General features: G+C 44.6%; 1 protein-coding gene across 1 annotated transcript in view; it reads right to left on the reverse strand.

Moving 5' to 3' along the window:
- TSC1 (TSC complex subunit 1) overlaps positions 1-22,724 on the reverse strand; it is a 49,457-nt gene that overhangs the window by 21,010 nt on the left and 5,723 nt on the right. The window contains 8 exon segments of the mRNA XM_032478739.1: positions 522-697; positions 6,535-6,608; positions 7,001-7,155; positions 8,495-8,639; positions 10,596-10,748; positions 11,841-11,944; positions 13,107-13,292; positions 19,585-19,647. Of these exon segments, the coding sequence (XP_032334630.1) occupies positions 522-697; positions 6,535-6,608; positions 7,001-7,155; positions 8,495-8,639; positions 10,596-10,748; positions 11,841-11,944; positions 13,107-13,212 (913 nt within the window). The 5' untranslated portion in view covers positions 13,213-13,292; positions 19,585-19,647.

Raw genomic sequence — 22,724 nt, forward strand, 5'->3', positions numbered from 1 at the left:
CTCTTTGGAAATAAAGTTCCACAAGGTTTGATGTCTAGTTAAGCTTCAGGATAACTTGAAAAAGCACTACCTATATGTCAACTTCAGCGGGTGCTACCTACAGATAAGCCAAGACTTTTACATGAATCCAATTCTGAACTGTCCAGATTCATTCAAAACCATGTCAGTGTGACAGCCCAGAGGCTCACTAAAGGCATCTGAAAAAGTAGAAAGATTCCCTTATGAGCTGGAGCCTAGCAACCAAATCCTTGAACCCATTCTATTTGTTAAGTGTTGGAGACACATGCCAAGGCTGCAGGCACGCTATCACACAGGATATCGAGGACGTGGGATTGCAAATTAAACTTGGAGGCTAAATTAATGGGGAGAAAAATGCAGGCAAATACAAATTTTAAATATTTGGGAAACAGTTCCTAGAGGTAAACTAAGTCTGATTCTAGGAAAAGAAAGTCAACAAAAATAAAACAATGCTTTCCATAGACAAAGTTGTAAAGCAGATAAGTACCAAAGTCACTTTTTACCATAGCTATTCTGTGTGTCAACATAAGGGCTGGCGGTGACATCGGCTGAACGATGTGGAAAACGGGCTGAGATTTGGTGGGACACAGAATAGCCATCTTCATATGAGGCTTCTGTAGGGTCCAGAGAGATTTTGGCACATTCTATTACAACATCATGTGTTTCTAATCTCTTCCATCTGCAAAAGGCAATGAAAGTCAAGAAATGCAAGTTACAATCCATTTTCTCAAACCATCAAACACTTAAAAGAGTGCTAACCCATTGCCAAACCACTGAACCATGATTAGCAAAGAACAAGGCAGAACCACGCCAGCCCAAGTATTAATGAACATTACTATATAAAGAATTAACCATTCATTTTACAAAACTATACTCTCCCTATTTAAAATGGCTATATCAAGTTATCAGAAACTAATCTGAAACAAAAATTTCATCAACAAAAGACTAGGTATAGCCTCAAAATAGAACACAAACCATGCAGAGCAGCCACGAGGGGGAAGCTCCAAAGGTAATCAAAGAACAAGGAGACCTCAAAACCGCAAGGTAGCCGAGGTAAGGTCTCCTATCCAAGCCTCAGGATTCTAGTCCATTCCCAGACCAGAAACACAGTGCAGCAAGTCTCAAACCTACAGACGGCCCATGAGGACATTTAAAGAACTGTCTAAGGATTCCTGCTATGTGATCCAGAGTCCCACTGCTGAGGATTTAGCCTATGGAAACAGACATACATCAAGATGTACAACACTCAGCACGGCTTGTAATAGAAAGAAGAAAAGAAATAACCCAAAGTCCAACCAAAGAGAGAAATCCTACAGAAGAAAAATTACACCACCAACATGAAAAAGCACGCTTTCAGCAGATCAGTGGTGGCCAGGTGTGAGGGGGGAACTGACCACGGAGAAACTTTCTGGGCAACAAACCGTTCTTTATTGTGACTGTGAATTTTGTCAAACCTTAAAAAAAACTGATAGATTTTATTGTATGTAAATTGTCTTACTAAAGTTGATTTTTAAAATTATGCTTTCAAAACACTCAGGATATAATCTCAAATGAGTAAAAGATACAAAACTACTCAGGGATATGCCCACAGACAGACAGGTCTGACCACACTAAGAATTCGAATTAAAAGAACTCTGGTTCCAGGTGATGTTTCTCTTCCTCCTTCACCTTTCAGTATTTGCCAAATGTTCTACAAAGCCCTAATAATTAACACAACACGACCTGCTCGAGTATACACTTTCTTCTAGACAACATAATTTCACTGTACATGCTCCTAAGTAATTAGTAACCCAGCAGAGATTTTCATCTGCACGCTCCGAAGTTTACAGTAAGACAGCCCGGCAGCTCCACGGGCCCACCCCGATGAAGCAGCTGGCGCTCCACAACTGTTCCAGAGCGCTCAGCCCTGAATCTCAGACGCTGAACACGCGGTATTAAACACAGAGTGCAAGAGCCAGGGCGTGGGGAGCAGGAGAGGCAGCTTCCCTGCAGGGAAAGCCTGTGAGCACCAGCACCACATCTCCGGTCACCACGCTGGTTCCGGCGGCCTGTGCCGCCTGGGCCTGGGCAGTGGTGTCCTGTGCGTTCTCAGCACGGCTGGAAAGTGATCGAGGGGGAGCAAGAGCCCAGACACACATGCACACATAGGAAGACTGATCTCAGAGAGGAAAGTGACAGTCAAAGCAGAAATGTAAAGGTTTAATTCTAATCAAAGTAGCATGTATTTACAAGATTTCCTTGATTCTGAATGAGACTTTTCATATTTTAATCTCTCTGAAACTGGGAAGTCTAATCAGTTGGGTGTTGGTATATTTGGCATTTTTTTTCTCTGATGTACATAAAATGCAAGTTCATTCTGTGTTCAATTGCATCTTAGATTCAATGAAATACGACAGTTTAAAAAGGCAGCATAGTATTAAAAGGCGCCTCCCACGACCCCCCTCCACCACTGGCAGCTGCTTCCAATTTTGCTCCCTAAACTGTTGCCCTACCTCCGTATTTCTAGGCCTTCAATTTCCTGATGTATGAATCTCAGGCGCCAAGTGTTTACATCTCCATGGTAGGTGAGGATTTAGGTCACTTCCATGTACCCTTTTCCCTCCTCCCCAACGCTCTCAAAATAAGCACATCGTTGGTTTTTTGTTTGTTTCAAAACTGACTTTGGACAATTAATTGTAACGACTAGGTGAGGGCTACTCCTGGCCGAGCCACAAAGTATACGATTAATATTTCCAGTCTGTTCAATTACGTTTGTCCTGGAGTTTAAATGTTTCTGTTTCTCCTCCTCAGTCTTCTCTGTACCTATTACTAATCCTTCCTAAACTGACTCTAACAGCTCGGAAACAACGCCCAGCACAATTTCACACAACGAAAAGCGAACGGTCCACGGGGATTACTCACCCTCTCCTAAGGCGCCCCCTGCTGGAGCCCCTCCCACTGGCCGTCCTCAGCACTGCTACACACTGTCATGCTGAGACTTCCCCTGACCGAGAGCCTCAGTCGGGCCCCCCATTTCCTGGCTCTGGGTCTTCCTCGATTTTATTTTCGTTTTGGTGGAACCCATGCTCCAGCGGTTCACTGAGGCAGGGTACATGGGAGGTAAATTTCAGTCCTTGCATATCTAAAACTGCATCATACTTGATAGGCAGATTGGCTGGGTAAAGAATTCTAAGTTGAAAACCTTTTCCTCTCAATTTTGAAGGTTTCCCAGAAGCTAGCCTCATTCTGATTTCTGATCCTTACTGTTTTGGAATTTCACAATATTGAGGCTTGGCAGCATTGACTGAGCTGGGCACTAGGTAAGCCCCTTCAATCTGGAAACTCATGTCCTTCAACTCTTGTGTTGTTGTATTTTCTTGTATTATTCGTACTCATATGGGAAATTTTCTTCTATTATTTCTTTCACAGTTTTTTCCCCACCAAAGTTTTCTCCTCCCTTTAAAAAAAAAAATTTTTTTTTATTGGATGTTGGACTTTCTGGACTGATTATTTTAAATTTCTTCTTTCTCTCGTATTACTCATCTCTATTCTTTGATCCTGCTTTCTGAGATATTCTCAACTAGATCTTCTAATTCTTTTACTGAAATGTTTATTTTGGCTATCATTTTTAATTTTCAGCAGTGCTTTCTTTAGTCCGACTGTACCCCTCTGTGGCACTGTGACCTTTATATACACACAAATGCCTCATCTCTGTGGCTGCTGTAGACATTTTCTTCTGCTCTCTGTACTGTCATTGTTTCTTTCTAGCTCCTTTTTCTCCTCTTTACACTGGTCTCTTGTCTTTTGTGTTAGAGCTTCCTTCAAAGGCCAGACAACTGTCCACCCGCTGTGAGTGAGGCTCTGTAAGACGACCCTTAGGCTTCTGAGTTAACACAGCATCAAGCTGCACAATCTCCCCAAACCCCACCAAGTCCAGAGTAAAGACGTGTTTGCTCCCTTCTAAACATAAATGCACAAAAAAGAAAAGAGTGAGAAAACAGAATAGCACCACAAATTTTTGAAACTGGAAAGCAGACAGGCAAGTGGGGACTGACTTAGTGAATCCAAGAAAGCAGAATCCTAAGCTGCCAATGTAACAAAGCTAAAAGTCAGCCTGACTCACGCTGTGGAATTCTTAAAAAGCTACAGAATTTTACATCAAGTACTTCAGGAACTGGACATGAGTGACAGGTAGGTGAGGGCAGCTGAAGTCAGGGGGGCAGAGCCAACACTATCTGAGATCCTTCCCTGACTCTACACTCCCCGGCAGCAGCCCTTTCCTCACCAGAAATCTGGACTGTCCTCTGAGGAGGGTGCACAGAGGACAACTGGGCTGAGGCACTCCAGAAACAGCTGAGGGCACGAGTACTGCTCAAAGAAGAGGACTATGTGCACTCTAAACGCCAAGACCACTAACCTCCCCCTACCAGAAGCCTCTTCTCTCCAGGAGGAGCCAGACCCTTGTCAGACTAGCGATCAGAAGGCCCTTTTCTGGAAAAGTCTGACCAGCTCAAAGGAAAACAGAACTGTCATCAGTGTCTCCAACAGATGCTCAGATCAACACACAAGGAAGCTCAAAGGCAACAAGTCCCGTCCCTGTGAGCAGAGCTTCTAGGTCTCCTCACCCAAATACAAGCAGAGTACCAGATCTTTGCAGAAAGCCTCACAATTTTGAAAAGAACAACAAAAGAGCAGTTTAGAGGAAACAGATGATGGAGGGAAAGGTAAAAAAAAAAAGATCAATATTCTCAAAGACATGAGAGACTGCACCCATGAAACAGAAGCAGGCTACTATAAAAAAGGAGCATTCAGAGAACTAAAACGGGCTCTTAGATGTTGAAAACATGATGGTAGAAATAAAACTATAGTAGAAGAATTAGAGCTAAAGACAAGGAAGTCTTCAGGAAATAGAAGAAAAGAGCAGAGAGAAAAAAACAGGAGAGCAAAGAAAAGCAGAGAACCACTCCAGAAGTCCCAACCAGAATACAAGGAGTTCCAGAAAGAAAAGACAGAGACAGTGAAGGACAATAAATCAAGTACAAAATAATCAAAGAAAGTTTCCTAGAACTTAAAGATAAGCACTTCCAGACTGAACACGGGAAGAGATTCATACCGAGGGACATCAGTAGGCATCAGAACATCGTGAGAACGAAGGGAAGACGGCAAACACAGATGATCAGAAATCAGAATGTCTCTGGATTTCAACAGCATCCCTGGAAGCAAGGTGGCAATGGAACAAGGCCTCTGAATTCCTAAATGAGAATGACTCCCAACCTGGAAGTCCGTACCCACACAAAAAACTGCATCCTTCCTCTGCACCCAGTACATGGCCCTCGCGACAGGCCGTGCCAGATGCCCCAACTAGGGCGAGCCTTATGCTTCCAGGACTTGCTCAGGACCCTGCCCACTGACTTCCCCAGAAGGGGCTCCTGTAAGCTCTTGGGGCAGGGGACGCCACACCGAGACCCAGACACTCGGTTCTTCCTCTCCTGGGAACCCGCACCGCATAGTGACGAGATTGCCTGTTCCTTAGCCAGACTTTGTCTCCCAATCAGCTTTTCAAAATGCAACAATACATGTGGTAAAACGGTAAAGAAAAGGAAGAGAATGATTACAGTAAAAGTGGGAACAGCAGTTGTTGCTGCGGGGAGACGGGAAACGGGGAGGAAGATGGCTGCGACTGAGGAGGGCAAGGTTCCATTTTTTAAGCCAAGTGGTGGCTGCACAGGTGTCCCTGTTATTACTAAACTTCAAATACACATTTTCTACGCATCTCCACCTACATCTCACAGCACGCTGCTTTAAGCTGAGGTTCTGTGTGGTGGGGGGGGGGGTTGTGGAGAGGTGGATTTGCTGGAGGGGGTGAGCCACCCTTCCTGGTGGGAGAGCCTCAAATGTCAATATCCACGGGCTGCTCTCCCCCAAAAGGCTTTAATCCCCTGCCTGGGAGCACGAGGCTGGCAGCCAGCCAGAGAGAAGCAGGGCAGGGGGCTGAGCCTCCCCCAGCTCAGTGTGCAGGACTTCATCTCCCCTCCTTTCCAGTCACGACTCGGCTCTACCCTCCGCCGTGCTGGGCGTCCTCAAATCAGAAACCTCACAAGTTCTGCTTCTCCAGAGAATGATCTGGGCACTTCCACGGGGACCCTGTGGAGGACGGCAGTCGCCTGGCCAAGCAGGATGGAGGAAGGGCCCAGGGAGCCAGACCACTGGAAACCCAGGCTGTCGGCAGCGCGCCTGTTTCCAACCACACCTGTCACCGCCGCCTCACACGATGGTCGCACCCCAGAGCTGCGAGCATTTCTGGGGTTCTGCAGGGCCAGCACCTGCACCGTGACTTCCTCCACTCTGCCAAGTTACCAATTCTCTGTCTCTGAGGAGCATGTTTTAGACTCAGGCAGAGTTTTCACCGCACAAGTCCTTCAAAATGGAATGATTCCACAAGCAGAAGAACAGCTCAAAAGAGGCTTCTCCAAGATCACATTTTCAATCTCTCTACTGATTCTACAAAATTCTGCATTACTAGCTTAGTTTCCATACCTTCGAGGGTCCAGTTCATGGTCCTTGGATCCAGTCACTAATTCCGGGTGAATTCGCACATGCTCCATCATTGGCTAGAAGAGTTTGAGTTGACCAGTGACAAAAAGCTCAATTTCTGTGATATCGCCACACAATGAAATATTATTTGACAATAAAAAGGAATGAGGTACTGACACATGCCACCACATGGATGAATCCTGAAACATTCCATTAAGCGAAAGAAGCCATTAACAAAAGACCACATATTATATGATTCTATTTACATTTATGAAATGTTCAGGACAGGCAAGTCTATGAAGGCAAACAACAGAGCAGCGGTTACCAGGGCCGGGGGCAGCACGCAGGACAAGGAGAAGGCTAAACGTCTTTTCAAAACCTCCCTGTCCACCACTCAGCACGGAAGTGACAAATGCAGCCTGTCCACGCAGCAAGCGTGCTAGATGTCAAGTAACGAGCTTCGGCCTACCTTGACCACTTCCTCGAAAGTCTCCAGGTTCTCTTTCATGCTGTAGTGCGAACGCAGGAAGGAGACGAAGTTGCACGGGTACATGCCGTACAGGCGGTGAAAGAGTGCGTACACGCTGGCGTGGAGGTGGACCAGGTAGATTTCTGTCACGTGGCCTGGAAAGGAAACCGTCGCGAGGAGACTCTTCGCGGGACACAAGACTGATGCGCGCCGAAACAGACACGGGCACAGGCCGCCAGCAAGGCTTCTCACCTCGCGCCAAAGACGGTAGGTCAGGGTGGGTTTCCAACACACAGACCGAACATACAGGACACCCCTGTCTGAAATCCATCAATGGCTCCCCACGGCCTCTGGTTAAACTCTCATCTACTTAGACTGACCCATAAAGGCTCACACTGATTTAACCTCTGCCCTCCTCTCTAGTCATCCCTTAAAAAGGACTCCAGACGTTCTCGTAACGCTGAGCTCCCTTTACAACGATGCTCCCTCACGTCTGTCGCTGTGCTCCTCCACTGCCCTGCGCAGTGTGTGCTTCCTGAGAACAGCACTGTCATACCTCTGTATCCTTAGTGCCTCGCCCTGGGCTTCATGCATAACGGGCATTCATATATTTGTGGAACAAATGTGTGAGAACCTTTTAAACTTAGTATGTAGTCTTAGCTATGCAGATTTGGAACTACAGAGTGGAAAACTATTATCTAGAAATTAGCTTAAAGAGCTAAGAGTGAGAGAAATGGAAAACTTAATTCATGTAGCCTTACCTAGACCCTACAGAAACCCCAAGTCCACAAAGCTCCTCTACTAAAGGACGGGCTGTCCTCTTCTCCCCAGGAAGAGCCTACAGACAAGCCAGCATCACATGGGCCTCATGCCTGCTTTTTAATCCTATACAGGAAGCCACAATATTCTGCTTCCCAGTGCGTACACATTTCATTCCTTCCACACGAGTATCTCATTGGGGATTACCAAAAGATCCTGAGTTTTACATGTTTATAGTCTGTGAATGACTGGGACAGAGCTGAGCTACCTGCGGGTGCGGGAACAAGCCCCCTGCGCTGGGAAGTGGAGCGCTACTTAGGACCTGCTGCGCTCCCCTCGCCCCTCCCCACTTACAGGTCTCCGCTGAGCCAGAAGCCTGTGTTCTGTCACAACAGACCAGCAGTGGAAGACAAAAATGTTCCACAAGATTAGTCCTACAGTGCACGACACAGACTGAAGCTGGTTTTCAGTTTGCCAAAAATCAGGAAGTTTTCCCTACCGCTCAGTATCTCTGACGCCTGACGCTTTCAAGCCAACAAAGCAAAGGAAGGAGTCTCAACAGCCACGCTTATTTGTGCCCCTGGTGGATGTACCCGAGGAGTGTCCTCACCCGGCTGGTGACAGGCACCCGCTTCAGCTACAGGATTCTACGTGCCCTGCTCACGGCGCACGAGCTGCTCATCAGCAAGGAAAGCACACACCCCGCACGCGATGGGCACACAAGGACAGCCTTACCTGGTTTCTTCAGGCACCACGACGAAAGACGGCCGAAAATATCAAAGAAATCATGGAGGTGCTGTTTCCCCGACTGTGGAATCATTGGTAGCATGGTTATCAACACTAAGACGCCGGTCGTGAGGACGACGACATCGGTGTCCACCTGAAGGAGGCAAGGTCAAACGGGAAGGAACACCTGTCAGGCGCAGCATTAGGATTAGCGCACGAAGAGGTCCTAATGCCAAGGGGCCACAAGTCAGAGGCCCACCCACAGACTCATTCCCCTACCTCTAAGGGTTCTGGGGGCACAACGTTGAAATAGACTCAACCAAACACCACTGAGGACCGGCCCGACTGTGCTGAGTCTGCGGGGACCACTGCCGACACACCAAACTCATGTGGGGCAGGGGCTCAACGTGGCCCAGGGACTCCCAAGTCCCAAAGACGGAGGATGTCCTCGTGTAGCACTCGGAGGGAAGCACAAGAAGCTGCTTTTCAACAGAACAAAGGAACGCTGCTGTTTTTGTTCATTCAATCAAGTCCTAAAATACTTAATTTTTAAGTCAATTAAAAAAAAACCCTATTCATTGACACATAATTGACTATTTTCTAAAGAATTACAACAGAGTTATAACTGAAGAAGAAATCAGTATAGCACTAACCAGTATACTTAATGGCTCACCTTCACAACAATATTTAGAGACCAGCAAATAAAAGAAGATACAGTGATCTCTTTATATTAAGTCATATAAATTTAGACTAATTGAAGACACTTAGTAACCAACGGATAATGAATCAACTCAGGCTGGCTACAGTGGCTCACCTGACCCATAATTAAATCATGAATGTTTGCCAAGTGACTGGAATTCAAATCTAAGACACAAGACGTTAATCAAAAGACTACCATGCAGGCTAAGACATTCATTATTTCTACTGATAAAGGAGACAATGAGTCCAGAAATAAAGTTTTAAATATACATAGTTTTTACATCAGGCACCAGGCCATTTGTTATAGCAGGTATCTAGTAAGAAGGATATAAAATATTGGTTGGAGAATCTAGAATATATAATGAGTTCCAGTAAAAAGGACTAACTCTAATTTTGGTTATTGTAACATTCAAACTGAAAGCTTGGGTAACAAGCCCATGAGTAATTTTCAAGGCTTGTCCTTTTGGGAAAGATAAGTATTCTGCAATCTGAACTAAACAGTGTGCCTCAAAATTGGATTATATTATCAACCCATTTGCTTAAAAAAATTAAGTTGTTAAAACCGTTCCTGTTTTAATCTTAACATTAAATGCACATTTTTATGATACTCTACCAATGTGACTCCTTGGGACCCACCTCTAGGGATAACAAAACAGCTACCCTTGTTGGCAGAGATAAAAATCAATTTGCATGTTGCTGTATCAGACGGCTCCAAAGGTCCTGCCACCCTGGAACAAACACTACTGGATATTTTCATGTCTCTGTGAGGTACAGGCAGTTCGTGTTAACCACACTGTCTTATTTTATAGATAGGAAACAAGTCCAGGAACTAAAACAGATTAAGCAAATAACCCTGAGGATTTCAGCAAGCCACAGTCAAAACTAAAACCATAAAGTTCTGTTTAGGTTTTAACTCCTTGTGCAGAAAAACACACTAAGGTCAGCGCAAAAAAGTGGAGTGCGACTCACCCAGCAGGGCTTGTATCAATAAAACCTTCGTTACGGCTGCAACCAGAACGTGCTCCCAAAGACTTAAAAGAGCCCTTAGCCATTTTTCTATCAGCCAAAAGAGAATTCAGAAATGGGGGCTGCCCAAAGATAAACCAGCATGTTTTCAACTGAGGAAACGCTAGACAATGATGAAATCAAAGAGGACTGGAACAGCGCCGTGTTGAACCAATGTGACTGAAACTGTTACCATGTCTGCTTGGACCGAAGACATTAAACAGTCACAGCGATGCACCGGCAACTTACCAGGCACCAACTCCGGACTACATTACATTCGGGAAAAACCAAACACCTAGAAGTTTTTAAACTCTCAAAGTTAAAATCTAGCTTGCTTTATAGTTACTCAAAATTTCAGAAATTATACTCAAAAGCCAATTCATCCAAACCCATACAATCATCGTACCTTGAGACATTTTAGTAAAGAAGGCAAAAGAGGTGCTTGAGAGAGCTTATGCTTCCAAGACGGCTGCAGTCTCACGACGTGCCCGAGCAACGAGAGGGTGGATAACCGAGAGGCGGCTTTGCCCATGTATTCATTCATTTTGTCCAAGAGGTGCTGAAAATGTACAAGAACAAGAGAAATGTATCTCAGTAAAGCTGGAGGGGAACCAAGGGAACCAAGGGAAACACTCATCTGCGTGTACGAAGTTAACACAAGTGAGGGCAGCAGTGACTGGGCTCCAGTCTCTCAAGTCTTCCCTTTGATGTAAAGCAAGGGTCGTGCAGGTAAAGAGATCAAACACGAGATTTCAGGATCTTCTAAAACCATGTTAGCAAACAAAACACTGCTGCATTTGGCCTAAGAGAGGGCAGCCAGTTTGCAACTCCTGAAAAAGGATGCCCACAATTCAGGTCTGTAAGCGAGGAGGAGCCCCCTTCGTAGGCCCTCTTTGTGAAACACAAATAAGCCACTGCCTAGAATAGCCACCGCTCCCGTGAGCCCGCGGCGGGCTGCTGGAGCTGGAGGGGGCCCTGCTGGAGCGGGCACTTAACGCTACAGCAGCCCAGCCTGCGTGACTTGGCCCCTGGTATAAATTAGGTAGGTGCAGAAGTTAAAATTCAGCCCAGAGTGGAAAAACTAAGATGTACCTATAAGGCAGACAATGGCAAAGCCTTCACAGCCCAGTAAAGGAAGCACATACAAACCCAAGACTTACCAAAATCTGCAACTACAACACTTTGTTAGCTATTTACCACCAACAAATATCAAAGCAAAAATAAAACATAAAGGAACCTTCCAAGTGCCTGGTGCTGGGGAGCAGCACCACTCAGTCAGCCCTATCGTTATCCACACTGACAGGTTCTGCCATATTGATTAAAGACCCAAAAAGCCTATTCAGAGCATGGGTTTAAAGAGGGGTAACTTACGAATCACACTGTCACCACACAATTATAGTTTGAGATTACAGGATTTCTTTAAACAGCAAGATCTGTAAAAGCCTCTGAAATACGTTTTACTTTGAAAACTCTACAGGAAACAAAGGTCCTGACGACTATACGCAGTTATAATCTGGGAGCAAAACCATCTAAGGCACCCAGAAGTCGAAGGAGTAAGCTCTGGACAGACCACGTGGTGGGTCTGCAAAGACGCCGCCACATGACCTGAAGAAAATGTATTGACTCTCTCCCGTTACACTCCAGCACTCACCTTGTCATGTGGCTCTTGCAAGGTAGTCAGGATGTGCAACACGGGCTGAGAGCTGGTTTCCAGGTAATAATCCACCAAGGTGTTCACAAGCATCGGACCACGGTCTAAGTAAAGAAAGGGCAGTTTATGATGGTTACTTCCTTTAACATCCTAAACTTACCTCAAACAGTTGCCTGTCACAAAATCCAGAACATGCTTCTTTATATGCTAGCCAAAGTTACATGAAACATTGTATTTATGCCCCCTTAAATTAACTTAGGTTTAATAATTAATAGCTATGTGCCTAAACAGCCACAAAAGCACATGAAGTACCATCTTCCTTTTTCATTCACTGCAAAAATAATTCACGTTATTGTTAACAACTCAGATTATATGGAAGTATATAAAATAAAAGAAGAAGTCTTCCTCACCACCTGCCTCCCAACCCGCTCTTCAGAGACAAACACCCCTGGCTTGCGACAGGTGCTTTCAAAGCTTTTCACACCTGTATCATCACACACACACACAGCCTCCACGTCCACACACCACAGTCTGGGTATGCATGTGCTTTTCCCACTTAACAAGGCATTTTAGACACCTTTCCGAGACAGTGACCTCCTTCATTCTCTACTGAGCTCCCAGCACACTGCACGGCTCCACATAACTTAGCCATTTACCCACTAAAGGGTACTTGGGACTTTCCAATTTTTTGCTGTATTTCATTCAAGGCTATAATGAAATACAGATTCTTTTAAGTGGGCCAAATGGTATCTGTTTTTAAGTTGATGACAGATACTCCAAAAGCGCTGAACGCCAGAGCATTCTCTGCTGACAGTGCCCATTTCTGTGACCAATATTTGATTTCTGCCAACCTGTTAAGCAATAAAAAAAAAGGGGTCCTGTTTATACTTCTGATTAAAAAGAGGTTATGCATTTTTCATATTAAAAATCACGTATATGATTTACAGGTGAAATGATATATCTGGAATTTGCTTTAAAATACTTGGGTGGGGGAAGTCAGGGAGGTAAGATGGAACAGGGACGGCAGAAGCTTTGAAGCTGGCACACAGGGTTCATTTCTCTGATTCTTACTTCTATGATTGTGCGTATATTTGAATATTTCCATAATTAAAAGCTTAAAACACATATAGAGTGAATCCTTCAATTTATGTTTCTTCTTGGTGGTTTTAAAGACTCTTTTTAGAAGATGAAAACCAAATTTGAGTCGCCTCTCGGTCAATCCTGTCTGATCAGCAGATAAGCTAACTGGGATATGACTTTGCTCACCAGAACTGAGGTTCTCTTTAAAGACAGCTGTTACGTCATCACGCACACTCAGCATGGGGGAATCCAGCATGGAGAGGAGCTCCCCTATATTTGCTTGCTGGGCCATTATCTTACACGAATGTGCTATGCCGGGTCCAGGACGTGCGTTACAGACTCTGAAGGCTCTTCATTGGTGCCACTACCAGACTGAAAAAAAGGAAGAGGAATGGTGTTAGGAAATGGCCCCATTTACCCCCAAAAAAGCTACCTGCCAGACAAACCAAGCACATATTCAAAGCCGTGAAAAGTCTGTCCAGAACCCTGCTGATAAAAGCAGCTGAGGTGTGTAAATAGTTCTATCCTTGACAAATTTATGAAGAGGGGTTCCAGGGAACGCAACAGAAAACCTAAAAAAAGTGATGCCCATCAGAACCAGCACAGCAACTCAGCAACAGCGTTAACTCGAAGCTTTATTCCTCCTTCTGATTCTACTTTGGTTTTTGCCGAGACGATGCTTGTGTCTCAAATCACTGCTCGAAACAGTCGATGAGCTACCTGCAGGCAAAGAACACGCGCTGTCCCCTCCTGCCAGCCCCCCAGCGGCAGTACGGCTGGCTAGGTCACGGGCGCATGCGTTCAAGGCCTCCTCTGAGCCAGGGATGGTTTCTCTACCTTCAGCGCGTGCTCCGCACCCCAGACGTCAACCACACACTCAAGGGCCACTGGTCACAGGGAAACAGGCCTGCACGGGGCATCAAGGTATCCCTGCACCCTTCAAAAACTCAGCTCTTTACGGTAGTGGAGCAGCTGCCTTATCTTTATGCACGAAAAAAGCAGCTCATTCTCCAAGTGTCACTACACACATTTACAATTATTCACTCCTCCCTACTACAGTCTCTAAAGCTGTAGTTTCAAAAACAAGTGAAAACAGTCACCCCTTGTTAGACAGGCACTGCACAGCTCTCACAAACACCATCGAACATACTCCTCATGCTGCCACAGTAGGAGTGGTTCTTTGGTCCTCATTTTACAGGAAGAGAAACAGAGACTAAGCCACTCGCTTAGGGTCACAAAGCTAGCAAGAGGCAAAACCAGGGTTGAGCCCCAATCTGCTGAACTCAAAGCCCAAGTTCTGAAGTGTGACGTCAAACTCACTCGTGGCTTTGGTCCTCACAGCAACTGTGAGGGAAGCAGAGACTATCCTTACTTTACAAATGAGAATACAGAGACTCCAGAAGGACAAACGGCCCTGTCAAGGTCACATGGCAAAGCAAAACTGAGCTGGCTCCACCGCCCCCGGCCAACGACTGGTACATGTCACTGGCAGCCATGGTGAAACACATTCTTATTTCCACCTGCTTGTTTCTGGGTAAGCTGCAGTAGCAAGGCTCGAGCTGTGATGTGCATCTGGGATGTTCAGTTCCTGGTGCCATTCCAGAACTGAATTTTGGGCTCAGGAATCTGTATTATAATAAGTACCCCAGGTAATTCTTACATAGGTGATTAAAAAGCCCCATTTGAGAAACACTACACTAGGGAAAAATTCCACTAAGAAGTTAAGCTCCTCCTACAGGGATACCAGATTAAAAGTAGCAATGAGCCCAGAAACTGCTGAGTATTAACTTATTATCATCTATGCTCTGTTTAATTACAACCTAATGATATTCACTGATTCTGCTTTTGGTGAATCAGAAATTCATTAGCCAGAAAAATCAATTAAAATGTAAAAATGCATTTTTGATAGCAAATCATGATGTAAAAAGTATGATGTAAAAATGTAGTACAAATTTATATTTACATAAATATGAATCTTACAGGTAAATCACAGAGGAAGTGAAAGGGGTCAGAACTTACCACAACTAGTAAGATTTTATTATAAGAATTCAAAGCTGAAAACAGAAATAAATGTCACCTTATTGTGAGTTGGATTAAACTAAATTTGTAAGTGAAGGTAACACCAACCTGTTGGGGCTCACGGTTCACTGAGAAGATTAACTGAGATACTGCGCATCCCAGCACAGCACCTGGCACAGTACTCACTCACTGAGCAGCACTCACATATTATCAGAAAGAAAACTAGTAAAAATCTTTGGGCTACTACCTTCAAAATAACTTTTAATAGCACGTTTAGTATCTAGTTAGTCCCCACATTCATTTCTACTTCAGGTAAACCACAAACAACTCTCAGGCTTCAAAGTATTTTGTCCCTAAGTTTGGTTTTGTTCCAATAAAACTACTACTTACCCAGTCTCAGGTTAGCGAGACTCTGAGTTTGTCTTTTGTGTATTCAGAAGACGATAATGTCAGAGCTCTTCCTCCAAACACAGGCAGCCCAGAGCCCAGAATGACATGAGCTCGATTCTAAACAAAGATGGCGCCCATCCAGTCAACTTGGCGGTAGTCAGCGCTGATCGGCATGGGCCACCTAGCTTGTTTTTCAGATTATAAATGTAATTTAGGTGTAAAAGTCTGACATCTGGAGCCTACTCTTTCAAATGCTTTATAGAAAGCAAAAATAAGGTTTTATTCTAAAATGCACTAGTACATTTTTGGCAACAAGCTTTTGTTGTTTTTCACTTTAGTCCTAAAATTCTACCTTTCAACCATATTTTTTTTAACACCCAGAAAAAATATACATCATGGGCTTTGTGTGGGATTCTTCATTTAAGTGCCTCAAGTTTAAGGATTTTTGACATTCTAAAAAGCCCTCAAGAGAGTTAAATCATAAACTTTCGGAATCAGATTGGAAAACCTTTCCTTTTTAAACTTATTCAAGTATTTCCTGAGGGGCTAAGTGCAGGCTACTAAGGAAGGAAGCAGGCTTAGCAAATGCAACGCAGAACTATGTGTGCATGAGTAGGAAGTGGACATGGTTCAGTGAGAACCCAAGGCGGGAAGGGACCAGCTCGACCTGGACAAGGTGGTAGCGGGTGAGCTGCGCACATTACACACACTTCATAGCCGACAGAGACCGGCTGGGAGAAGTCACTTAAAAGTTAGCCCCACAGACACTTGAAGCGTCCGTTTACAGCCACGGAAGTCTCTTCCATTTTGGAAGTACCCAAGTATGGAAAACAGGAGGCAGCAGGTGCCAAAAGTCAATATTTGGGTTAGTACATTTCTGTATCCTACACGCCGCTTAGTTTAATATCATCTTTGGTGGCCACATGCCACAATGCAGTGCTACCAATGACACCGTTTACATTAGGGAGCCATGACTTTCAACACCCACTCCCCGCCCCAAAACCTGCCACTCTGCCAGTCTTCCGGAACCCAGTGAAAGGCACGACTGTCAGTCTGAAGCAAACATCGAGGTGACATCTTCGACCCTCACCTCTAATCCGTCAGAAAGCCCACTCACTGATCCACTCTGTTCCAAGTCCCCATCATCTCCCCTTGGGACACAAGGGAGCAGCAGTCCCCTCACCACTCTCCGCTACAAATTATCTGCCACCAAACAACCACAAAAGACTCTGAAATACAGAAATCAGAATCTACTACTCTCGTTTAAAAGCAGCCAATGGCTTCACATGGAGCTAGTAAGACCCAAACTCCCAAGTGGCCTAAAAGGCTCCGCAGATGTGGCCAGCTGTGAACTCCCCACTTCTCAGCCTTCATTTCACACCACTCTGCCCTTTTATTTCTCAGCTCTAGTCCCCACCTCCTAAAACCCAGGGAAGCGGGTTCTTGCTACAGCCTCCGCACTTGCGGCTCCCTCTGTCCTTGGAACGCTCTTCTCCCAGATCCCTGTGGGGCTGCTGGCTTCAAGTCTCCGCTCAGAATGTCACCACCTCTGAGAGGCCTCCCCTGACCGCTCGATCTAAAGCAACAGGGAGTTGTTAGTCACAAACTTTGAATAAGCCAAGCTTAAACTCTGCACTGTAACCAGACTTTTATCAAACACAACACTTAGTACCATCTCAACAAGCATGGAAAATAGAGATTTAGCAAAGTTCGATTTTAGTCTCCATACTTGGCCAAAATCTGGTCTTCAGAAGGACAGAAAGTTGAACCATCAATGGCCCACTTCAGTAGCATTTCTGGCATCCCTGACAGTGTGTGTGTGACCAACAACTATATGTTAATGTTGACAACTGTATGTTAATGTTGTTACCATCATACCCAATCCAGACGATGTCACTAATGTACACAAGGCATGCATTTGCAACTACTGCCAATATCTGAATATTCACTTTCAAATAAAGGTAAAACATTCTAGATGTAACAGCCAAGTTTTGTTTTGTAAGCTGAAATTCTGTCACTGTAGTACTTATTATAATATAATAATTATAAAAGTAAAAGCTTCATTAATGATGTAATTTTTATGTTCAAAAACAATTAACAACACCAAATAGTTAAATATATTAACTAATAATATAAATAGTAAGAGGGTAGACTCGCTGAATAGTTTTACAAATAACAGTGTTCTTTAAGCCAAATATTTATAAAAAATTTAGTAACACATGGCTAAATAATAGAAATTGAATTATACTTTAATTCTTTTATAGAATTGTTTTGTAGCATTTATTCAAAACAAAATAATCTTTAAGAGCTGCATTTAATTTGTAGTCCTGTTTGTAGTCTTTATTTCAGAACACTTCACATCTTGTGAGGGGGAATTAAAAATAAAATGTCAACCTGTTATCTCAATTTTATGACATGAAAAAAATCCAAAATCAGTCACTGATATCCATGATAAATCATCTTCAAGCCAAACATAAAAAATACAAAGAGTATGAAGAAAACAATATTAAGAAAAAAAATTAAACACATTTTGTACTTACTAATCAGATTTCAAAACAGATCTACAAAAATATCTTAGGAGGACAATTCCTCATAGTTTTGTGTCTATAGAGGCTAAAAATTAAAACAAAAAGCTTGTCAAAATGATTGCTGCAGGCTGCCAGTAATTTTTAGTGGCTGAAGATGAAGGATCCCTGAGGCTTGCCCAAGCTATGAATCCTGGGTACAGGTTCCCTCTAGAAAACAATGAACCAGAAACTCCCCTGAATTACATTCTGCTTTGTCCAAAATGGTCAGTTCTGGGACTAAACGTGGCAGCTAAAGGTGAATGTCTATTTGGTGTCACACACGCATTAACGCAGCAGCAATCTAGCAGCTGACAGAGCTGACAACGTATTTTTCCTACATTAAAATTTCACACTTTAACAATCTGGCAACTGAAACATAATACAACGCCAATACTGAAAAATGCTGAATAAAACCTGAGATTTATGATGTGTGATGCTCAGCTTGGGCCTCAATGACATGAACATGACCCTCTGACCCTGGGTTCAAATTCATGTTCAGTGGACTTCTGACAACAGACAGGGTGAGGTACACATCAAACATTTGAAAATGAAAAGCCAAACTTAGCAAGCTTTTCCCTACTTGTGCGAGAACAGTACTTCCACCTTCTTGTTAGATGGTGTACAATCTGTATTAAGTCCCAGTTTGTGAACAGACACCAATCTTTAAGGCAAAAATCCCCACCTTACTTCACAATTCCTGTGAGGTGAGGCTGATGGAATATGGCAAATGGCAGCCAGTGAGGTGTTAAATGAATCCCATCAGCCATCCACGTCTAAACTCAGCAGACCAAGCGCCTTCCCTGCCTTCCCTACACCCTTCCTTCCTCCAGACACAGAACGCCGGCTGCACTGCACACTCCTGCCAGTAAACTCAAAAGCAGAGCTCAGTGATCAGCAGGTCACTGAGACCACATTCATGTGCACAGGAATGCCAGAGCCTCAACATTTAGGAAGGATATATTCTAGGACTTTGAGAATCCCCAGCTCCTGGAAACCACAACATACAACTCACCGCCCCCCCCCAAATTAAGACAATTAATAAATAAAGCCATGTTAAGATGCAATGCTAACTCATTAGCTCAGGGGTTCTCAGCCCACGAATGTACACTGGAAACACCTAGAGAGTCTACAAAATCCTGCAGCCCAAGCCTCACTCCAGAGCAGGTTAAGGGGTGGGGTCCAGACAGTACATTTGATTTGTTCTTACAGACCATGTGGATTTTAAGGCACAGTCAGAGTTGAGAACCTCTGTGTTAGTTAAAAGACTTGCTCAAACACACAGGCTTCAGTTTTACGTAGTGATTAGAACCAGACTTCGCTGCTAGTCAGAACCGACTTGAGTCACGGGCCCACCGAGTACTAGCTGCACAGCCTCAGGGAAAGGACAAGACACCTCACAGCCCAATGCCTCATCTGTAAAATGGAGAAACACCGGAAGTGTGGACAAGGAGAAAATAAACAACGAAAGAGCGAGCCTGACACAGTGCCCGGCGCTGAACAAGCAGTCTACAAACTCCGGTAACTTAACTCGTTACTTCAGGCCACGGAAGGTCCAGCTCCTGGCAAGTGGCTGCAACCATACACGTTAAGTCCTAAATGCAAAGAAACACGTCTACACCAGCACCACCACAGCAAGATAAACGATTCTCTTCCGCCGCCCCTAACCATGGACTGAGTCCATGCCTTACCTGTTCTGGGGACAATTGGTACTTCAGTTTCCAGTGCTGTCAACCTGGTGTCTTTCATGGTCACTGAAGAGGAAAAACACATATATGTAAATAACCATCTTATAATGAAGTGAAATCCCGGAGGCAATCGGAGGGAGTTCAGGGTTCATCTGCTTCAGCCTCCTTCCTGCTCCATCCCTGACAGGTGGCCATCTGGTCTCCACTGGAATGAACACTTGCAATCACTGGGTGCACGTGCCTCTCCCTGTCTACATTTCTGAACAGCTGGTTGCTGGAAATTCTTTATATTGTGCTGAACTTGTAATCTGTGCTTTTGTTAACTGTCTTTATTAGAGCTATAAACGAACGGGCAGTAACGAATGCGCAGGACAGGCTCTAGAATTAAAGAGTTGCGAGTTGAAGTCCAAGCCCTCCCACCTCTGTGTGTAACTTGATTATTTATCTTAAGTCTCCAACGTCTAACCTTAAGTTACCGCATCTATAAGCTGAGTAGAATCTGGGCGTCCACCTCACAAGGCCATGTGAGAACTGCAGGAGACAAACACCCTCTGGCCCCCGGCACAGAGCCATCACTCAAGGAGCCCCTGCGAGGCAGCCCCCAGCGTAAGAAGGGTGCCAGGTGGAAAGCACTCAGCGGGCCTGCCTCGCCTCATACCCGCCGGGCACCCCCCCCTTACAATGCTCCCCCACTAGCCTCTCTGTCTCACAGCCAAGCCACATGTGCCCCCCACTTCGGGACCACGTACACTGTGTCTCTGTGCCTGAGAGACGTGACCTCTGCCCCCTCCCAAGGTAAGTCTTCACCCTTAAAATCTTGGCTCAAACATTCACTTCATCAGAGAAGCCTTCACTTCCCTCCACTCTGCCCAGGCTGCCACGTACTCTGAGCAACCTCTGTTTCTCTGCATCGCTTACCATGACCCAATTAAGTAAGCGTAATCAGTTACTGAACGTGTCTCCCTCACCAGAACATAAGTTGGAGCCAGTGAAAGACGGTGGCTTCTGCAGCACCGTATCTCTTGCAGCTGCCACAATGTCTGGTACTTGTTGACTAATGATTAGGAGTTAAAAAATTTCTTAAATAAATATACAAAGTTGAATTCTGCCTTCAAAACAGACCTTAATCTAATCCTTCTACACGACAAGTATAAAATAACTTGAGAACAGCATCATTTCTCTGTTTTCTTCCCCCTTTTACCCTATAATAATTCTGCCTAAATTATCTCGTATTAAAAATCCATGTTAAACGTGAGTATATTCACGTTTGCTTTTAACGTGAATATATAAATAAATACATTCAAGTTTGCTTTTAAAATGCAGGCCCTTCAAACTACATTTAGGTATAGTCTGATCATTAGATTGTAAACTCCATGGAGACAGGGACCATCTGTCTGGTCCACAGTGCACACCCAGGGCCTGTTTCAGCATGGGCACACAAGGGGCAAATACACCCTGTTCAGTTTAACAAAGACTTCATCAGTTTCTTTGCTGGCCATTCCAGGGCTGATACAGAGTATGGAAGCTGACCCTCATCCACTAGATATGCCTAATTACACTGCACAAGGAAGGGTGTGAAAGCAAGCCCTCAACACACAGTCATGGTCAAAGTCAAACTGGAGTATTGAGCAACTTGAACAACTGCCGTCTCCTGCTCCAGATGACAGGGTAATTACATTTCCTTGTGGAACACATTCTAGGCATTAACACCAGGGATTCCCAGTGGCACACTGCAAGTGTGTGTGCGGTGCTGGGAGGCGGGCTGGTCTTTCAGAGGCGCCAGCCGAGCCATCCAGACAGGGAGAGCTTGCCCAGCCACTGCCATTCAACCCAAAGAGCTGGAATTAAAACACTGGAGCCTCCAGTCTTCGGAATCTTAAAATCAGCTGTTAGTCCAGTGAGTCACACAGACTTCCTCTTCAATTAATCTGTTGGATCTTTCAGCTGAAAAGGAGTATCTAAGGCAAGGGTAAAGTTAGGACACACACAAGAGGAGTGCGTGTAGCCTGTCCGGCCAAGATCACCGTCCTGAATAAAGGCACCGGCATGGGAGATTCAAGTGTCTTTTGTCCAACACTCAACATCACGACTTCTTAACTTCTTTATCATTCCACTAAAAAATGGTAATGGTAATAAATCGGCATCAGTTCAATGCCAGCAAGTCAAAGGCTGCCTGCCATTATTTATATTTTAAGTGTTTGTTTACTTATTCATTTCTATTTAAATTCTGCCCTATGGAGGTCCTATTACGTAAAAGCATGTGACCTGTGGACCTCCTGATCAGAAGTGAGGAATGGAGAGGACCCTCCTCAAAAATGTGCACCCCTTACGGGTACGGACGGAAACACCTGTCAGAGCACAATGGGGCCAATCCACATTCCTGCCTTCAAAAGTCAAACTAAAAGAGAAACATGCCCTCAGATCTAGATTATTCCTCTGGTATCTAACCCAAAGTTGTGTGCTCACCTCAAAGCCAACTGCAACTGCACTTCTACAGTCAGCCTTTTTGAATAAAAATACAGGGTAGGTTTGAGTTAGAAGATGAGAGCTTCTGTGTTTTGAGATTAAACAGAAGGAGTATAGGTCATCGTGTTCTCACAGTTCACCTTCATCTCATTTAGACAGAGAGATGACCTGCACACCCAGGTTACACGCGAACTCCAGCTTAACAGCCAGGTAGAGACGTCATTAGCAGGACCTGTTCCCATCTGCACACACCTCCGCCCCAGGCAGGATGCACCACGAGCCATGAGAGAGCTAAGGGCTACGTACACCTTTATGAAATACCAGTGGCAGGTACCTAAAATGCCTTTAAGAAAGTATTTTATCTGAAAATACCAGTTAGGAAAACCAGTGCTGCATGTGGCCTTCTCCCTCCTAGACCCCTCCGAACCGCAAACCACATAAAACACGTAGCTGCATATACGTCACAGCTGCATACGTCACCTGACATAATGCTGTACAGCTTGTCTGTGATGTAAACACACTACAGGTGTAAATGAAGGCAGACGTCTCTTCACTGTAACTTGTTTTCTATACTGAGGTTTTTATCTAAAAAAGTGCAGACAATTCAGATACAGGTTCAGGCACAGACGGACTGTTTCACTATCCAGTACAGCACAGGGAGAGGAGAAACATTACAC

This window comes from Camelus ferus, chromosome 4 (assembly GCF_009834535.1).
Source record: "Camelus ferus isolate YT-003-E chromosome 4, BCGSAC_Cfer_1.0, whole genome shotgun sequence".
Taxonomy (NCBI): domain Eukaryota; kingdom Metazoa; phylum Chordata; class Mammalia; order Artiodactyla; family Camelidae; genus Camelus; species Camelus ferus.